At 32.6% G+C, this 20,546-nt stretch overlaps 1 protein-coding gene across 8 annotated transcripts in view; it reads right to left on the bottom strand.

Annotated features, from left to right (window-relative positions):
* The window catches only part of LOC123691489 (GATOR complex protein Iml1), a 30,320-nt gene that overhangs the window by 8,556 nt on the left and 1,218 nt on the right, over window positions 1-20,546 (bottom strand). The window contains exons 4-19 of one of the 8 annotated variants that reach the window (XM_045635902.1): window positions 19,360-19,626; window positions 18,899-19,041; window positions 18,525-18,712; window positions 12,365-12,842; window positions 12,086-12,238; window positions 11,685-11,878; window positions 8,622-8,774; window positions 8,057-8,215; window positions 7,373-7,387; window positions 4,523-4,740; window positions 4,147-4,358; window positions 3,697-3,871; window positions 3,236-3,433; window positions 2,363-2,446; window positions 1,108-1,193; window positions 91-162 (exon numbers count right to left, since the gene is read on the bottom strand). In XM_045635902.1, the coding sequence (XP_045491858.1) occupies window positions 91-162; window positions 1,108-1,193; window positions 2,363-2,446; window positions 3,236-3,433; window positions 3,697-3,871; window positions 4,147-4,358; window positions 4,523-4,740; window positions 7,373-7,387; window positions 8,057-8,215; window positions 8,622-8,774; window positions 11,685-11,878; window positions 12,086-12,238; window positions 12,365-12,842; window positions 18,525-18,712; window positions 18,899-19,041; window positions 19,360-19,626 (2,795 nt within the window). Of the gene's footprint in view, window positions 1-90; window positions 163-397; window positions 442-1,107; window positions 1,194-2,362; window positions 2,447-3,235; window positions 3,434-3,696; window positions 3,872-4,146; window positions 4,359-4,522; window positions 4,741-7,372; window positions 7,388-8,056; window positions 8,216-8,621; window positions 8,775-11,684; window positions 11,883-12,085; window positions 12,239-12,364; window positions 12,843-18,524; window positions 18,713-18,898; window positions 19,042-19,359; window positions 19,627-20,546 lie in introns of all 8 variants that reach the window. The other 7 variants (XM_045635901.1, XM_045635903.1, XM_045635905.1 and 4 more) reach the window with 7 other exon arrangements.

The following is a 20,546-nucleotide window of genomic DNA, read 5'->3' as shown; positions in this document are numbered from 1 at the left end:
CTGTAAACGATATAAATTCTAAATAAATTACTGACAGCAAGTTGAGTCGTATTAGGACAGTAAAATATTTTAATAATCTGTAAACAATACCCATCATCATACGCGTCTTCACTTTCACCCGTTTGAGATTGTGTCCTCTCTAAAACAGCTTTAGCTGCGGCCCTGTAATTGGTACATAGATCAACACATCACGAAGACAATAACCATCAAAGATTAATTATCCACTAAAGCATTAGTAGCAAAAGCACTTGAGGCGAAATAAGTTATAGAATATTATGAAGGTGAAATATAAAACGATGTATACTGAAACCATTTTGTAGAATAACAACTTGTAAATGAAAATGGTTTCAGTAGCCATTAAATGTACAACAAGAAATGAGTAAGTCATTATACTCACTTGGTCCCTTGGCTAGCATTTAGTGACTTAGTAGGTGAAACTTGCTGCAATGAAACATTCAGTAAAGTAAAGAATAACAAGCGACCTAGAGGAAGGGAATGCACAGTAATAAAGCAAAATAAATAAGAGTATAAATAATAAAATAAGTACTTAAAATAAAAATGGTCTTTATAAATACAATTTGCAACTCTTATATTGATTGCAGCATGATATATTAGCATAGGAAAACTATAAAGCGTTATAATAAGGAGAATGACAGATAAATAAAGAGGTGACAAAACAGAAAGTCAAAAGCAGCACTCCATAAGCAAGCCATCCTATCACCGCATTCGAAAAAACGTGTCTACAAAAGGAAGAAAAGCCACAAAGGGTGCACTCAAACGATAATAATAAGCAACCTTATTGCAATCACAATAAAGGTTACTTATTAAATCGTTTTGTAAAGACTGCACTGCGATTCAAATTATGCTTTCTAAAAAGCAATGACGTCATTTGAATCATAGCTTATTTGTAAAAAAAGATGATTTCAAAAATTCATCCCCAACCATGTTTTTCCTTCAAGTATGCGCAGAACGCATGATGGATGCAAGAATTATTCGCGAAAAGAGTTATAAATATTGAAATAATTGTTACACAGAAAGGATTTTATAAACATGATTGAGATTTTTTCATCTTAATTCACAAAGCTATCGTTATATATAGGTACTGACATAGCCTCGATCCGAAGGCGCGGTCGGTCGGGGAGTCGCGTGCTGCCGACGCGCTCTCTGAACGGAGAGCTCGACACACCGCCCTGCTACACCACACAACACGCGTTATACAACACTATCGCACTTACAACTTTATCGCTTTCGAATTAAAACCTTATTTCACTAGTATTAAGATTCAAAATTCTATGAGCAATGAGTGACTTGAATTACTTCATAGTGTCTATCTGGTATGGCATTTTCGAGTTTAGATAATTAGAAATAAGGTTGAATTTCGAAAAGAACTTATACCGTCTACGTGTCGAACTCAATTGTTGAGCTTTTGCGTTCTAAATACAAGGAAGCTAGCAAACAATAACAGTGTAGTGCAGACCGTGCATATATTTTGTTTAACTTAGAAGCGGTGCTCATATTTAGGCATTGCGTACTAACTATTTAAATCTACTATGTAATGATGACTTACAAGCTTCATTTCTTACTAATAAATATGGTAAATGCTACCAGCTGTACAAGAATTATTATTGCTAAGAACTTCTGGAACCCACTGCATTTGTTATAAAAGTATATTAGATTTAATTATCAAATCTATTAGTTATAACGTTGTTAAATGGTTATATTTTTGTTAAATCGAGCTATCATACGCCACACCAATATTATATTCAATTTAATTTAAATTTTGTTGTATTTTTATTGTATAGTCGATGGGAGATGATGATGTAGGCAAAATAACAAGGCAAAATAGGTGCTTTAAAAAGTAAATTAGATAGGGTTTTATAAGCAAGGATGTGTGTGAATTTATGAATGAAATGTGACCTACAATTATTTAACTTTTATAAAAATTAACAATTTGAAATATATTGTAATGATATATGTATTTTAACCGTTAACAGTAAAATGGAACGTAAAGATAAAAGTCTGGAGTCACACTTCTACAATCTACGGTGGTGTACCTATAGGAGAATGGTATAGTATGTACTAAAATTATTGATATCTCTAGCGTCATAACGAAAAACCGTTAGCCTAAGTGAGCCTGCACTACATAAACACGTAATGATATAAAACGGGCGTGCTTGGCGGAGTCTTTATTTCTTTTGATTTCTGCAAATTTTCGATGTTACATCCAAAATGGTGGGAACTTTTGTAAAATTTTGATGAGGGGATCTTGGAGAATATAAAAAATGGTGAAAATTTTGAAAAAATAATGAAATATGGGAGGGAGAATTGCGACGTTTATTCTGAAATAATCTAGCCCGTATACCTGGGCGTTCCGCGTGAGGATGGACGTGGAGTGTCGCCTGCGTGTGAGCGCGGAATCCGACGCGTTGCACGCCGCAGCCGCCATCTGCACCCACACCGAAATCTCCTCAAAAATATCCCATCTATTCCGGATTTATATCCACCGATCGTAACGACCGTCATAAATCCCGCAAACAATTTTGAAAAATACTGTCGCCTCTCGTGTTCCGCGTTCAAAAATTGTTTAGAACGCCCAGTTTCCGAGGCCTTTTTTGTTTTTTATGTTCGTTGTCAACATGTATGCATGAACGATCTCGGTTAAATAGTTTCGCACAAAACGAAATCATGCAAAATTGAACTCAAACAAGAAATTTTAAATATCACTGGGTGCGAACTTTAAAGTGGAACAAATGCCGTGCGATATAATAATATAACAGTCACAGTATTGGAAGTATAGAATATGACAGAAATATAGCATCATGCATACTATATCTAAGTGAAATTTTAAAATTCCGTGTTTGAGCACTAAATATTATAAGTAGGTACACAAAGGTCTCGTTAATATGAATAATTATTTGAAGCTTTGTAAGTTTATTACCTGTTTATTAAATTGTGCATTTAAAGTCATGCAGTGCAAATTCTACGTGTTTTACATTCATTTGGGTGCAAATGTTCATGCTAAGTCAAAATCTACTGTCACAACAACATGAGGCAAAATTGAAAATTATTTACAAAAGTCATGTAACAAATAACAGATAAACTGAATAATGTATACAAATGGCAGCATACGATAAGTTCTTTAAATATATTCTACTTGATAAGATTTTAATTTAAAAAAAATTACCAAAGTTAAAACTACCCTCATTTTCATTACTATCTCACCTTATATACTTACCCTTTGTTTATGAGGTCGTTTGACCTTATTGAAATAAGATTCGGTCATTTTGAGGAATCCTTCGGTGAGATGATCTAAGTCATGTCGTGTGGGTGTCGGGTACACGTCACAGTGCGTCGACTCGTCTTCCAATATTTGCTTTGTGGCTGGATTGTTGAGCGGTAATAGGAGTGTACGGAACCGCCAATATTTTAATGGCTGAAAGAAAATAGTGATATTTTAAGTCTCCAACCTGTAATATACACGGATTAATATGGAAATTGTAATAAGGAATAAGGTGATTATAAAAAAAATGACAAGAGTAATATCAAGTATTAATTTATAATTAGTAAGTAATGTCCTGTCTAGACATCGCAAAAAGCATTATTATTTTTTTTTTCATAAAAGAACATACAACTATACTTCATATTAGGATGCTTGTTCCTTTATGATTTTACATTGATAACGTTAAATACGTTTACCTCAACAAGAGAAAAATCTGTATCTCCTCTTGTACAAATATAATGGTCCATATAGTTCCAGTTGTAGTTTTCCAACTTCTCCGTAGTGAAGGCGACCCAGGACACTTCATATGTATCGTGGTTTGGCGCGTGGAAGCGATAGCGGTAGTGGATGTTGAACGGAGGATATGGATGCCTAAAATATGATTTTTTTGTTTACTTTTAACGTTTACTTTAAATAATAAATATGGAAATTTAAAATCTCTTATCAACCAACTATTTTTTTTTTTGGTCAGAACTTTCGTCTGGGCTCAATTTTGTTGATTATTTTTTAATTTGACAGTTGATGCCTTCCGATTGGTCTCATTTAAATTTTATTTAGTTCTAACAATTAAAAGGCGGTTAAGATTTTCGTTAAAAAAATTCTTAAAACAGCATATAAGTCATCATTATAGAACACACTGCTTTTACCTCGGTCTATATCTGGTGACAGTAATAGTAGACCCGACCAACGTCAGTTTATGGAATATCCGACCAATAGAGAGCAAGTATCGTTTAGTGGGTGCGGAGTTCGCGGGCTTTCCGCACTGCGGCGCCACTTTCGATGGCGGAGGTGTGTGTGTGGAGGGACAGTGAGATTCTATCACTTCATTTTCATTTACTCCGACGATCAGTTGAAATCCCTGGAAAATATTTTTCTAAACTTAGCAAGATATTTGTAAATGTTGTGTATGACATTATGAAATGATTTATAATCTTTTATAACGACTTAAAACATAAAAGATATCTTAATGAATACTGTGTTTTTAGTGGTAATGAATAAGGCGATTATTAAAAGGATCTATACCTGTGCCAATCTCTGCGAGACGAGTTCTTTGAAAACCTCCATAGTGGTCAACGGTTCTTTATAAATAGCTCTGTTTTGTGCAAAATCAGCGTTCACATCGTCAGGCAAAAGATTATAGTCCGACACTAAATAATCATTTTGTAGCGAACGTTTGTCGGGAAAATAATCAGTTGTTATCGGTAAACAAGCCGGTATGGTCAGGGACTTCCAATCCACTCCTGTTTCAAAATAAAAGTTTGTAAAATATGGTACTAATATATGCTAATACACAAACTCCAACGTTACTCCCTTCAAACTAAGCATTTTAATTTCGATTTTAGTACTAAATACAGTGATGTCAATGAATTTTTTTTCTTTTCCCATTAATCGAGATGGACCTTTTAGATTAAAGGTTAAGTTGAAGTACAGGGTGTCTCAAAAGAAAGTTTATATTTTGTGGATGAATAAAAAAAAAGTAAGCGGTGTATTGAAAAAATGTTTATTAATTATTAAAGTGCAAAATATGGGAATTTATTTCTTAAAAATAATATCGTCCAAATGCAGTCCATTGCGTTCACGGCACTCATTTAATCGAACACTAAAATTAGTTATGACAGCTCGGCAGGTAGACACAGTGATATGGCTGCCATTTCGTGTCGGATATTTTCTTTTAAATGCACTAGAGAAGTTGGTTTTTTGGCATACACTTTAGATTTAAGATACCCCCACAAGAAAAAGTCCATGGGAGTTAAATCAGGGCTGCGTGGAGGCCAATTTATATCATCTCCTAGAGATCAATTTTCCCGGAATAATTTCATGAATTCGAGGTTAAGACATATTGGATGAGTGTGATGTAGCTCCGTCTTGCTGCAACCATGTTCTCTGGTTATAGCCAGGAAAGTTTTGCAGTTCAGGCACTAAAAACTCGTCTACCATCGCTCTGAATTTACTGTAACTGCACGCCCCCTTTCGTCTTCGAAAAAGTAAAGGCCAATAATTCCTCGCTAATTTCTATTCTTGATAATTTCTTGTGGGGGTATCTTAAATCTAAAGTGTATGCCAACAAACCAACTTTTCTAGAGCATTTAAAAGAAAATATCCAGCACGAAATGGTAGCCATCACTGTGTCTACCTGCCGAGCTGTCATAATAATACTGTAATTTTACTGTTCGATTAAATGAGTGCTGTGAACGCAATGGACTGCATATGGACGATATTATTTTTTAGAAATTAATTCCCATATTATGCACTTTAATAATAATTAATAAACATTTTTTCAATAAACCGCTTACCTTTTTTTTTTTATTCATCCACAAAATATAAACTTTCTTTTGAGACACCCTGTACAATCTGCTTATTCAAGCCGTTTTGAACAGCCAATAGCATTTTTCATGCGATTAGAACCCGTATTACCCACAACCAAGCGTATTAGTATGACACGCACGATTCGTGCAAAGTAAAATATGCATATTATGAGTTAATATTATAATGATTAAGTTTAATAATATGTTAAATATGGAATAAATATATATTTTTTACTTTTTATATATTTCAATAAAGGAACATTGCTGACCAAACGAAAATTTATGTACTAGCGATTTCTAATAGTGCTTGTATACTTTAACATTTTATGGTGTCATAAATTTTTTATTTGGTCCTAAACTTCTATATAATTAAATACTTGTGTATGTATATTTCAAAAGTGTTTTCTAGCGATCTTTGTGTGTAACACTAAACAGTAAACATGCAATACATTTGTTATGGCATTGAAAAATACAAATACTTTTGAGCTTTTGTGTGATAAAATTAGTAATTATATATACTTTTTTTAAATGTTGCGATGGGCTACATGAAATCTAAAATAGGTATCATCAGCATATTTTGAAGAACGCGTAAAAATAGAGAAAAGATTACATGCATTTTTTCCAATATACAGTTATTTGATCTGTGACATTTTGAAGTTGAACAGGGAAACTATTTGGATTTAAGAAGAGGATAGAATGGCATTAGATAGAGAGAGAATAGCAGAATAAACACAAATTTAAGACAACTTTTTACGTTCTTCAAAATAAGTGCAATTTTAACAATTGAGTATTTGAATAAAAAAAAATTATTGATTTTTTTTATGTATTTTACCTTATTATTAATAATATTGATATTTAATGCAAAAAACACCAAAAAAATTTTTTTTCAATTAAATAAAAGCAATTAAAAATTGATGAAATTTAAATTAAAATCACGTGACTATAAACGCGCCACGACTGGTCACCATAGATGTGACGTCAAAATGTTTTAGTTGTATACGTTTTTCTATCAACTGCAATGTGTGAAAACTAACATTATGACGTCACACGCGTCCGGGTGACGCTTCGGGAGTTGTCGGTGTGTTTTCGGTACTGGATTCAAAGTCTAATTTTTATTTTGAAATAACTTTTGAATTATTGCAAAAAAAAATTAAAAAAATTGTTTTGTTATAAAACTAATATATAATCTTTCCATTTAGCACAAAAAAAAAATTTATTCAAATACTCAATTCTGGCAGGGAATTCTTAATTAATAATCTTACAAAAGATGTTCATGGAGCCAACCGCACATTTTTTCCTTGATACTAAGCGTAATTTTATTGGATTTGCTACAATTTTATAAAGCATATCGATCCCCACATATTAATTACGAATGTTGAGGGTTTGCCTCACTCGTTAAGTCTATTATCACGAGACCCCTCGCAAGATCGTACTTTAATCATTTTAAAATAATTCTCATTAATAAAAATAACCTATAGAAGGTTCTAGATCGATCGCTCGGGGTTTCGCATCTAGAAATATCTGTATCTAACTACGAAATGCAAATCCAATGAGTGAGATATCAAACCTATTGCTCGATTCGCTTTTGTCCGCAACGTTCCATAGTGTTTGTTGATATTCAATTCGACGATATCATGAAAAATCAGAAATGAGGCGACTTATTATATGATACTGGTGGATTATTATGAATTGAGGGTTATAGAACTCGTTCAAATGTAGTGCAACATTTATCACTAATATTTCTATTTTATTTCGGTCACGCAACACGATCTCAGTTTTGTTTAGTAGAACTACTAGATGTGTTATACGCAAGCATAATAAAATAAAAATTATCATACAAAACTTATGTCAATTAATTTAAATAATAATTGAAAGAAATAATATACAGGGCAAATTAAGAAGGATATTTACAAGACACATTTACAGAAAGAAAGAGAAAAGTAATAGGTTCAGGCTTGTTGCAGCTTGTAATCTGCATCCTCGAAGTGTTTATTTAGATGAAGAATCAATTTACAGGAATCAAAATTATAAATACAATACAAATCATTAAATACAAATAAGTAGTAGAGTAAATTAATTTGTACAGTTACTCGGAACAGATTATTTTGCTATAAAAGTTCACACAGTACACATCAAAACTAAAATAAACAAATCATTCAGTCAAATGACTATTGCATATTTTTTAGTTTTATGTACCCACATTCAATATTCCTATATAAATAAAGAAAAATCTCCTTAATAGTTCTCATACCGGTAGTCAAGGCGGGTGTCCACTCCTGTTCTCCCGTGGCCCCCCACAGAAGGGCCAACGATGCATTATTAGTTGTCGATGGAGTGCCCACTATAGTGCCGAGGACACTTAACGCACCTGACGTGCTTATAAGCCGCTTTCTGCTGCTCATTATGTTACCTGAAATATTAAATTTAGGGTGAAAACTAATTATTCTGTTGTTGGTATGGGGTTGGGATTATTTCAGAGGGAAAGTTTTCATAAACGCATCACTTCATGGTTTAATTATGTCAACAAGGGCAAATTGTATAATGGTTTGATAGTTAAGGCAGGGAGGGGGGTTTCACTCCGAAGTTTAGGTATGTTTCGCGCCTTTGCCGACTGAGTTGGCAGTCGAGCTCGGGTCTTCTACCACTCACTGCCCGCGCGCTCACTTCGTTGGTCACATGTCGTGTGATTTGCAAATATCAAAATAATAGTTTGAGAATTATAGTTAAGAATTTTCAGTTTTCATGATGATTATTTTCAAAGATAATTAAATCCAGTCTGGGCTGAAACGTAACACATATATAGAAACTCCACTCACCATCAACCTGATACACGGAGTGATTATTGTTAATCGTCGATCCATTCTCCTTATTACTGACATCATGATCGCAACGTTCGTGCCGTGTGGACGCGGGCTCGCCCGCCGGCCGCGCTTGGTAGTGATGCTGCTGTATTAGCACACCCGTTGGACCTATTTTTAAGTAAAAATAATTCGTAAAAAAAAAGAAAATATTGTTTCACACCAGAAGATTTTTAAACCAAAAAAATGTTGGTTTAAAAATCTGATCAAATCGTCGAAATTTTCGTTCTAGTGCGATTGCGTGTCTCGTGATGGACATATTTTGTCCAATGTAGGATTGAATTCAATATAAATTTGTCCAATGTATAGGTCGATTAGGGAAAGCTGGCATGTTCACAGTACTCACACTTATGCAATTTTACTATACAGTATGTTCAAAAATAAATGCGATTCTAGTTTACCTAGTCTTGAATTGTAAAATGGGTGCGAAGTAGATAATATGAAAGCTCTTATAACTTATATGTAAAATTACAATTTAAAAGTAACTCAATCGATGAACTTAATTATTTATTCTCATACCTAATCAATTTTATTGTATTATAGTATTGATATTATCTAATAATAACACTGGTCTGCAAAAAAAAATTTTTTCGCGCTCCTTCTTATTTTTGCAAAAGATTATTATAGAAGTGATACTTCTGACCAGAAATTAAGTTTTAAAAAATTTGTATCACGTCTAGATTTTTTGTGGTTTAATTTGAAAGAAACCCATTTTTTGTTCTAAGAATACATCGTTATTTTAAAAATTAGGTTTAAATATTAAAAAAATGTCAAGAAAACGATTAAAAACTATAAGATAATATTATTACACATTATTTACATTGTTTCAATTAGTAGTTTTCTTTTCTTTTAATATTTTATAAGGAGTTTCGTGACGAATCAATCAAGTAAAATCAGCAAGCTTTGCTGCCAACTTATTATGTATATTGCACGCCTCATAAGCGAAGCGTTGAGGTGGGTACTACTGTCACTTCGCGCAAAACATCTGATTTTTCAAACTTAAAATGTCTTTATGTATCATACATTGCACTTGTAAGATAATACATACACACACATATTAAGAAAAAACACTATTTTTAACGTTCATGATATTTTTGATGTCATTTTTGTTATTTAAACTAGTTAAAAAACAGTTTAAAAAAGTTCTGTCTTGGACGTCCGTGTGTCTGTATGTGCGGATCCTTTTTCTTGTTAACACGATAGCGACCGAAATACTTTACTAATCGAGTCTTTTTTTTTCTCTTACGCTTGAGTATGCTCAGGAATAGAACCCTTTCATTTTTCAGGGTCTGATTCGATGTGGTTTAATTGTTATTAAATAAACAAAAAAAATATCGACTTTTTTTTTATTTTTTTATAGTGTACTCAAAATTCACCATTATAAACTCGATTCTTTATACTATAAGCCAAGGTTTAAAAAAATAAGTTGGTAGTCAGTCCCTTAAACCTGCGCAGTTTCACATCTAGGTGGGGCCACAAGAAAAATAGCTCAATTATTACGGTACCGCTTTCTTTACTTTTCCAAATGTTTTATTTTATTTCATTTTTATATTTATAGTCACGTACTCTTTATAAATAATCAATTTTATTGTAAAGGATGAGATTATGAGGCGTGCACTTTTGGATTTTCCAAACTATATTTTACTATATTTTCAGTTAGCTTTTCCTTATCTCCTATCAAACTTCAGGTGAAATGTTTCATAGTGGTCACCAGATACTCTTTTTACAACTTTAGTCTGCTTAATTTCATAATTTAAGTCTAAGCTAAGCTCCCGCATTTGCAGTCCCTAGAGACCACACTAAAGACTCGCGCTTTCGATGTTGCGTCGTTTAAAAATCCATAACACGTGATTCGATTTCGCTTTGTGGTTGAAATTATATACAAATTTTCATCAATATATCAGTACAATATAAAAATTTTACCAAATTAAAAATAAAATAAATAAACCGTCCCCTTAAAACTTTACTTTGAACTGAGCGCAGCGGAGTCATGATGAGAACTACGGAAGCCCATAAATTCCCTACAAATTAGTGTAAAAATAATGTCTTCAGTAGATATCGTTCTAGTTTTATAAATTCAAGTCGTTTTTGTGATGAAAAATATCATAAAGACCGAATAAAATAGCATTATTGCAAGAGAGACTACCAAACAATACAGAATTTTGAGGTATTTAAAAACGACAATAAAAAAAAATTTAGACGTGATACAAAAAACCTGAAAGCAGATCTAGATTCAGCATGTTAAGATCTACATGTTTATCATATTTTTATTCAAAGGAGGATTTCTTTGCAGACCAGTGTAATTATATTTCATGTCATATTCAAAATAACGATATAAACAATACAAATAACACATGCGCTCACTCCCAATAAGCGAAACCTTAGCACGTAAGAGATAAGGCTATATTACAATAAAAGCTGTATTATTCAGCTATGTATGAAAATTTTAACTTACTGCGTTTACATTTAGTTTACAAAACTTATTTAAATTGTTACATAATTTAACCTAGGTAAGGAAAAAAAATTCTAATCCGCGTGCCGCAAAGTACCTAGTCTCATCTTATCTCGTCGAATATAGTTAGTAGTATACCTAACGTCTTTGTTTAAATTACATCACCCTGTATTTATAAACAATTGCAAAATAAAAATAATAATTGTCCCCTTCACTCTCATAAGCTAATCTGCGCGCGAGAGAGATGGGCAGACTTTTCATGATGCGTATGCAGTATGACGTCACGCCGCGCGCGTCTTCATAGACACTACACATGTGCAATGTGTGAATGTGTTTACGTTCCAGCTCTTCTTAATCGGCCTATACATTTATTTGAAACAGCTGTATATAATTTTAACACGCATAAATGTTACTGAATTTGTTCATAAGAATAAATAAAGTATATTGAAATATTAAAAAAGAAGCATTTATCGTGTGGTTCGCAGTAATAACGAAATAAAAACGATATGAATAATTACGACATAAATACAATATTTATGAATTTTTACCAGTAATATCCAACTACCCACCTTTTGGAAAAATATGCGTCCACCTGCGTCTATTACTCGTCAATTTCACAGTAACGTGCGACGGATCGAACGGGTTAATCAACGCTCTTCCCGTGCGTATTACCGGCTTGTGGCTGGTTATGGAACTCCGAGGGGATAGACGGCTTATAGATATCGCTGAGTCTGTCGCATCGCTGCCCGTTTCATTTGAGTATTTGTCTGTAAAAGGTGTTTATAAAAATAAGTGGCATGTTTCATGCGCATTTAAGAGCATACATTTTTCTTGATACCCGGATTTCATAGTTTACATTTCCAACAAGAAGTAACAATGTAAAACATAAATTTTTCACTTCCTTAAAAAACTATCAAAATAAAACAAATAAGTACAAATTTGAAATTTGCTATTTTTATAATTAGAATACTTACTGCAATTACTGAAAATGTCACCAAGGCTGTGATGTATGTCTGGATCAGACATTTTCCTTTGATGAATGATAGATGCAGGTGGACTTTTCCTACTTATGCCTTCTAGACCCGCAACTGATGTTTTTTTCGTTCTTGCCACTTTTTGAACACTGAAAAATTAATAAGTTCCAGTATGGATTTAAATTTCTTAAATGAAATTAATAAAATGAATATTGCTCTTAGTAAATACTTAAACATGCACTGCTAGGACTCCTCATATTAAAAAAAATACTCACCATGTACTATGGGCAGGGGGCAACTGAAAAACTTGTGCGTCATACGCATCGTAATCAAAAATCGAATTGTGCATATATTCATCCTCTTTCAAAAGCTTCCCTTTACTTTCATCTTCATACATTTTCTTCAACGGTTCTTGACTTTTTCGTGGCGGCAATTTTATTCTCGGAATGAAATTGGAATATGCAACCTTTTTATTTGTGGAATAGAATGACAAGTTGATCCAGTGAGGCATTGAATAGTCGTCTATTGAGTTGAGATTGCTGTCTTTATTGTGAAACTTTAGTAGTGGTACTGCATGTAACGGTTGTTCTCCAACACAGACCAAGTCGCTTCCAACACCATTGTCTATGATTCTTTGTTTTGTTACATTGGTCAGTTCTCTGTCTACTTCGAATACTCCTACACCGGGGGTAATGACCACGCTTAGCTGACCCGTACGATCGAAGCACCTGTCCAGATAATGCTTTTCAAATACTGAAAATGAAATAGACATGTACTCATTTATACATACAGTGGTGGACGTTTAATTAGAAACATGTAACAGGATGAAGTAGTCATCAAATTTATTTACTTTTGTGTATTAACGTATTAAATATTAAGCATCATTTCATATGTAATAGAACACCCGTTTATCTAGTTTTATAAAAAATTGCTTAATTTTAATCAAACGTTAGCTTAAATTAATAAAATTAAACAACTTTGTGAAGTCTAATATCCGAGCATTTTCAGTCTGGACAACAAATTAGAAACAGCATGGTTCGAGTGTTCCAAAGTCAAAACCTGTTGAAATGCCGCTAATATTTTTTTCTTCTACAAATATTTGCACCGTTTTTTAAACATTCCATCTAAGATTTTCTGAAAATTTATTTGCTTTGCAGTATAAATGGGTAAAAGTAAGATTTGTGACCCATCAACAAGTAAAATAATTTTAAGTTTACATTTTGACAAAAACTAGAGTTACAGGAAAATTGCAAATCATTTAGAATGTTCAATAAAAATATATTCAATGCTATAGTATATTTAAAAGAGCATGGTACTTCCGATAAAGTGCCTAGAAAAGCTCGACCATGAAAAACCACTGCACGCGAGGATAGGCAAATGATTCTTTTGGCAAAGATGTATTCATTTAAAAGTTCAAATTCTATTATAAAATTAGTTTTTCCCGAAGATGAACCTCGCGATGTGTCGATAAGATCGGTTCACAGGCGGTAAGTCGAGGCAAAATTTTTTGGGAGAGACGCCAGGAAAGTACAGCTTCTTACTAGGCAGTACAGGGAACAACGATTTTCAATTACTAAGAAATATTGCTAGTGGACAGTCCGCTCGTGAAAAGTTTTATTTTGGGATGAAACTAAAATTAATTTAATCAATTCTGATGGCAAAATTATTAACCAGGCCTTAGCTAATAAATAAACAGTTCAGCATGGCGGACGAAACATTATAGTATGGGCACGTATGGGGTTGTTTTAGACTGTTATAATCTTTATATACAACAACGGCTTTAAAACGTCGTGCCTTAGATTGTATGAGATTTGAACACGTTTGCAAAAACATATTTTCTAATAGAATTGGAACCTTTAAATGGATCCATCTTTGCGAAAAGAATTATTTGCCTATGCTCGCGAGGAGTGGTTTTTAATCTTCGAGCTTTTTTAGGCACTTAATCAGAAGTACCATGCTCTTTTAAATAAACTGTAGCATTGAATATCTTTTTATCGAACACTCTAAATGACTTTCAATTTTCCTGTAACTCCAGTTTTTGTCAAAATGTAAACTTAAAATTTATTTCTTGTTGATGGGTCACAAATCTTACTTTTACCCATTTATACTGCAAAGCAAATTAATTTTCAGAAACTTTTAGATGGAATGTTTAAAAAACGGTGCAAATATTTGTCGAAGAAAAAAATATTGGCGGCATTTCAACAGGTTTTGACTTTGGAACACTCGAACCATGCTGTTTCTAATTTGTTGTCCCGACTGAAAATACTCGGAAATTAGATTTCACTTAAAGTTGTTTAATTTTATTAATTTAAGCTAATGTTTGATTAAAATTAAGCAGTTTCTCATGAAACTAGATAAACGGGTGTTCTATTACATATGAAATAATACTTAATCTCTATAATACGTTAAGGACGCTGTCACAAATCTGCGTTACTCAAATTTAGGTATCTAACGTCGCCACGTGGTTCGCGGGAACTTCGCGCTCACGTAAACATAGCGCATTCCATTTTATAGACCATCTTCATACTTGATATTATTTTTTTTTATATTTTTATTGAAATTGATTCCAGAAGATTACTGGGAACTTTAAAAATTCATTTTGTTACTATTATTAGTAGGTACGATCCTTATAAGTATTTTAGTGTATTCAACCAACTTAAAAAAGTGTGACTATTTTACAACAATTTGAATATGAATTGTATTATTGTATACAGTATCGAAGCTTTTTAAGAAATGTATAAAATACTTTTTTAAGAATTATTATCATACATAATATTATATCGTCACTGGAAAGGCTAAAGTACTAAAGCGCCAAAATACCTAAAGTGCGTTTTTTATATGGTTGAGTTGGGTTTTTTCTTCTCTATACAATGGTCTAGGTCTTTTAGCAATCTGAGCATTAATTAAGGAGATAATGGCGCTTTAGCAGTGGAATTTTTCGTTTTTGTCGATGCGTCTATTTTACTTACCTTAAGAAAATAAAATAATTTTTATTGTTATTGTTGGTTAGTTTTTTTTTCTTACTGCCATATGTCCTTCAAGGTAAGATTAGAAACCTAAAGTGCGTCATTCAGTTAATTGTTGTCGTTTAAGTATTATTGACTTGCCGCAAATGGTAACGAAAAGGTTGTTTAGTAAATTTGCCTTACGAGAAAATTGATGAACGTAGGACTATTACTAGGTACTATTACACAAAGAGATGTCCTGCTATTCGGGACAGAGACAAATGCAAGAAATCAAAGATCAAAAGTAAGGTTAGTTAAATTAGTTGATGTCTTTAAATTCAGTTCTTACGTTTAAGTTAAAATGACTAAAACTGTATTATTCTGTATATAAGTTGTATGTGGCATATTAGTTGTTTTTATTTTCCTAAATATCAATGGATGTTAGTGATTAATATTTATGCTTTACTGTGTCTGAATATGTTTATGGAGATAAGCGCTTTTGGCTCACGTAGTTTTCAGAGCATTTATACTAAAGCGACACTATCTTCGAAAATACAACAGTAATACGCATTATGTTTATTTTAAATGGTAGATAGAATTTTTATAAAGATTTTTTGCCTTCAGCATTATTACATCAGAATACAAGAAAAAAAGTTATGCCTGTTTGAACAGAAAAAAAAACTTTAAGTCGCTCTCCTGTAAAATGCACTTTTGGCGCTTTAGTAATTTAGCCTTTCCAGTGACGATATGTTACCGGCAATATATTAAACCCGGCATTGTAAGCAATTCTTAGTAAATGTATGTTATTCCGAGAAACAGTCGGAATGAAATAAATTAAATTCGTTACCACACATTCACATTACCTATATCTTTAAATATGAACTTTTCCTAAGTAGCAAACACATTTGCAAATGTGGGTGGTTTTTGGGGTAGCTATTAACCAATATGAGGTCAAAACTAAAATCCAAGATGGCACCGACGAAAATTTGAAATCTTTTCGTCATGGGTGTCATTTTCAAGGAGTTGGAGTAGCTATTAAATAAGTATTAATCAATATGAGGTCAAATCTAAAATCCAAAATGGCGCCGACGACAATTTGACATCATTTCGTCACGGGTGTCATTTTCATGGTTTTTGGGGTAGCTATTAACCAATATGAGGTCAAAACTAAAATCGAAGATGGCGCCGACGAAAATTTTACATCATTTTGTCACGGGTGTCATTTTCATGGTTATTGGGGTAGCTATTAACGAATATGAGGTCAAAACTAAAATCCAAGATGGCGCCGTCGAAAATTTTACATATTTTCGTCATGGGTGTCATTTTCATGGTTTTTGGGGTATCTATTAACCAATATGAGGTCAAAACTAAAATCCAAGATGGTGTCGACGAAACTTTACATCTTTTCGGCATGGGTGTCATTTTCAAGGTTTTTGAGACAGCTATTACCAAATCCCCAATGTAACCGTCGATAATTAGGTATATTTTTCTTACTCCTTTAAAGTAAACTTAAATAAAATAACAAAAACGTTAACAACCACAGTTTTGTAGAAAGTCTTAAAAAAACAATTTTAAAGAACATTGAAATGCATATTTAGAAATTTAATATAAAACGCAACTCTGTGGCAATCATGTTAATATTCTGACAGATATTAGTAACTTTAAATATATTCTTTAAATATATTCGCTAAACTTTATTTAAAATAAAGTTTATCTAAAACATTTAAACGAAGAGAATAAAATAAAAAAGAACGTGTGTGCCGAGAAAACGTGTCAGGAGTGAAACTTCTTTGGCGAGATTCATAGATACCAAAATCGCCGCCTTGCTCCATAACGCGACAGTATTACCATGACGCGATCTTGAAATTCGACGACCATCTTGGATTTTAGTTTTGACCTCATATTCGTTAATAGCTACCCCAAAAACCATGAAAATGACACCCATCACGAAAAATGTCAAATTTTCGTCAGCGCCATCTTGGATTATAGTTTTGACCTCATATTCGTTAATAGCTATCCCAAAAACCATGAAAATGACACTCATGATGAAAAGATGTCAAATTTTTCGTCGGCGCCATCTTGGATTATAGTTTTGACCTCATATTGGTTAATAGCTACCCCAAAAACCATGAAAATGACACCCATGAAGAAAAGTTGTAAAATTTTTGTCGGCGCCATCTTGGATTATAGTTTTGACCTCATATTCGTTAATAGCTACCCCAAAAACCATGAAAACGACACCCATGACGAAAAGATGCAAAATTTTCGTCGGCGCCATCTTGGATTTCAGTTTTGACCTCATATTGGTTAATAGCTACCCCAAAAACCATGAAAATGACACCCATGACGAAAAGTTGTAAAATTTTTGTCGGCGCCATCTTGGATTATAGTTTTGACCTCATATTCGTTAATAGCTACCCCAAAAACCATGAAAATGACACCCATGACGAAAAGATGTAAAATTTTCGTCGGCGCCATCTTGAATTTCAGTTTTGACCTCATATTCGGTAATAGCTACCCCAAAAACTATGAAAATGACACCCATCACGAAAAAAAGCCAAATTTTCATCGACGCCATCTTGAATTGTTTTACCCCACCAATCTATTCAACAACCCATAAAAAAGAGGATCTCAGGCAAGGTAATTTTAAAAACATAATTTTAAATTATAAATAATTGGAATATGAAACTTATACAGTTTACTCATAAAAAGTATCAAATATTTCAAATCACGAAAAAGACAGTGCACGCACAATAATCTTTTTTATTTCGTTTTTATTTTTGGCACGAGGAGCGATACACCCGTCCTTCCAAGAGCGCTTCTGAGCGCGGTCTGACGAACCGCGAGAACAAAATGTATGAAGAAATCGACAAGTATTTTTAATTTAGCTCATTATTGAAATAAAATTTTGATTTAGATTCATAAAAATTACACCATATATAAAGGACTATATATCCCTCAATAAGATATAGTTAAGAAGATAGATTAGGCTCTTAATTTTCCTAAAATGGTACCGGTTTAGACCCCATTTTTTTGCATTTTATGCGTTTATTGTGATGGAAAAAACGTATTTCAGCGACAATTTTGTATGACGTCGTACAATTTTTATAAGATGAACGTAGAGCTGAATATATTATCTTTAAATTAAGATATTACTATGTTCTCACGTGTAATTGCTTTAAGTTAAAATGGTACCGAAAAACAGCGTGTTTTTGTAAAAATACGTTATAGCGTCCTTAATACATAAATGTTAAATGAATTTGATAACTACTTCATCGTGTTACGTGTTTCTAATTAAACATCCACCACTGTATATTTACCAATATCCATAAGAAACAATAAACAAAGAAATATATTTCATATTGTAGAAGTAATTAAAAAACATTGTGTAAATTAAATATGAAGTATGGTTACAATTTTGTACATGAGATTAAATTAATTTAGATTTTTCTTAGCTTTTGCATGCCGAGTATTTAAATACACAATATACCATTTAAACTCATATTGAGAACTTCAAGAAAATTTCCTTGAGCTGCTGTTGAGTTGATTGCTGTGGGTATATCCATATTAGGTCTCTCGTGATACTGCAGTACAATTTTCTGATAGTCAGTAAAAAGTCTTCTCAATTGAAGTAAAACATTTGACCAATCCTCGTACCTTTCGTTTTGTACAGCAACTCTGAGAAATCAGTTAAAATGGGTTAAAGATTTATTATGCTTTCTAACCCAATACCATGAATACAACCTTTACTAATATTCATAATGTAATAAATAATAATAAGTTTATTACTTTAGTCATTAAAAATTTAAAACGGACAAGTGAAAAGGACTTTTCTAGTATGCTATACTCATCATTATTAAGTACCTATAGAAATCTTCATAAAATCTGCCCCTGTAGTCTTTTTGTAAACATTCTTTCATGTGTTGTGGAAATTCTTCCAATGTTTTAGCTTTATAAAATGTCCTTGAAAATAGGACTATTGTCACTTCATGATTGCTGCCATTTTTCTGAAATAGTTTGGTTAAATAATAAAAAAATAACATCCAAAGAAGTAAAACAAACAGCAATAAAATTGTGACCGCCTCCGTGGTACAGTGGTTGACGCGCGAGCGTAAAACCAAGGGGTCCTGGGTTAGATTCCCGGTGGAGACGAAGAAAAAAAAATGTCTTGGTCTGGCAGGACACAGAAGGCTGATCACCTACTAGTTTCTAAAGAAATTCGATCAGTGAAACAGATGTATAATGCATCTGCCCCTTACCCCACTAGGGGACATGAGACTTCACTTTTTTTAATAAAATTGTAATTAAATATAGAAATTACTCACCTTCCACTTAGCAAAAAGGTCAGCAAGGAATCCATTAACAGCCTTTTCAAAATACAAATCACCATGTATATCAAAATCCCACATTTCTGAAGACATTTGTATGAAGAGGTAGACCATGGATGTGGACGATCGGAACACAATTTTAGTGTCTTCTGTAATTACTCCACAGGCAACTCTGTCACCTTGAGACCACATTTCATACACTTGACATCTTATTGCTCCACCACAGTATTCTATTTTCTTGTTTATGTATACACATGTGCTTACCTATAAATATAAGATTCTTTCAATATTTTAATTTATAGTTACAGTCATAATACTGAAGGATACAATTTAAAAAAAATATAACAAACACATATATTCTAATCATAAATAATTGTTATCATATGTAAATGTTGTGGATAAATAAACATTTTATGTACATAGTACATACACATTTGACCGCCAGACAAATAAACACAAACATAATGATAAAATATGATTAGGGGCCATCCATAAAGTACGTCACACGTAAAGAGGGGGGGAGGGGGTCGACAAAGTGTGACATGGTGTGACAAGGGGTGGGAGGGGTCCTAAGTTTCGTGACATCACATTTCAAAATCTACAGGTACCTACTAATCGCGTAATTTGAAATATAAATTAAACTAAAAAATATGTCCAACTCTATCTTTAGGGCAATACGATTTAAATTGTTTTGTTGACAATTTATATTTATTCATTAGTTTATTTTTTTGTTATATGTTTCAAATATTTGATATTTAGTCCATTGAAATGTTACATTTTTTAGGCCAAATCTTAAGTTTTTTAGAGGACGCAATTTTATTTTTTGGATGTGTAAAACCTAGCTACTGACGTAATTAAAAAATGTTGTAAATAAAAATTGTTCCTCGAAAAACAATCTAAAAAAATTGTCTGATATAATTTCTTCCTAAAATGATAAAAAAAAATTATCGAAAAATATAAATATCTCTAATTTCTGAACATTTTCGCTTATAATTTTTTTATTTATAATTCTACGATAAAAAATTACTGGACTAAAGTTGTAGAGAATTTAATTTGCAACAAATAATGCTTTCAATGTTTTTTTTATCAGATAAATAGTTTATGAGATATATCATAAAAACCATATCAACCGCTATTTTCAAGATGGCGGCCGCGGATCAAGGGTGGCGATCCCACAAACTTAG

Source organism: Colias croceus, chromosome 4 (assembly GCF_905220415.1).
Source record: "Colias croceus chromosome 4, ilColCroc2.1".
Lineage (NCBI taxonomy): Eukaryota > Metazoa > Arthropoda > Insecta > Lepidoptera > Pieridae > Colias > Colias croceus.
This window is presented reverse-complemented; position numbering and strand designations above follow the sequence as displayed.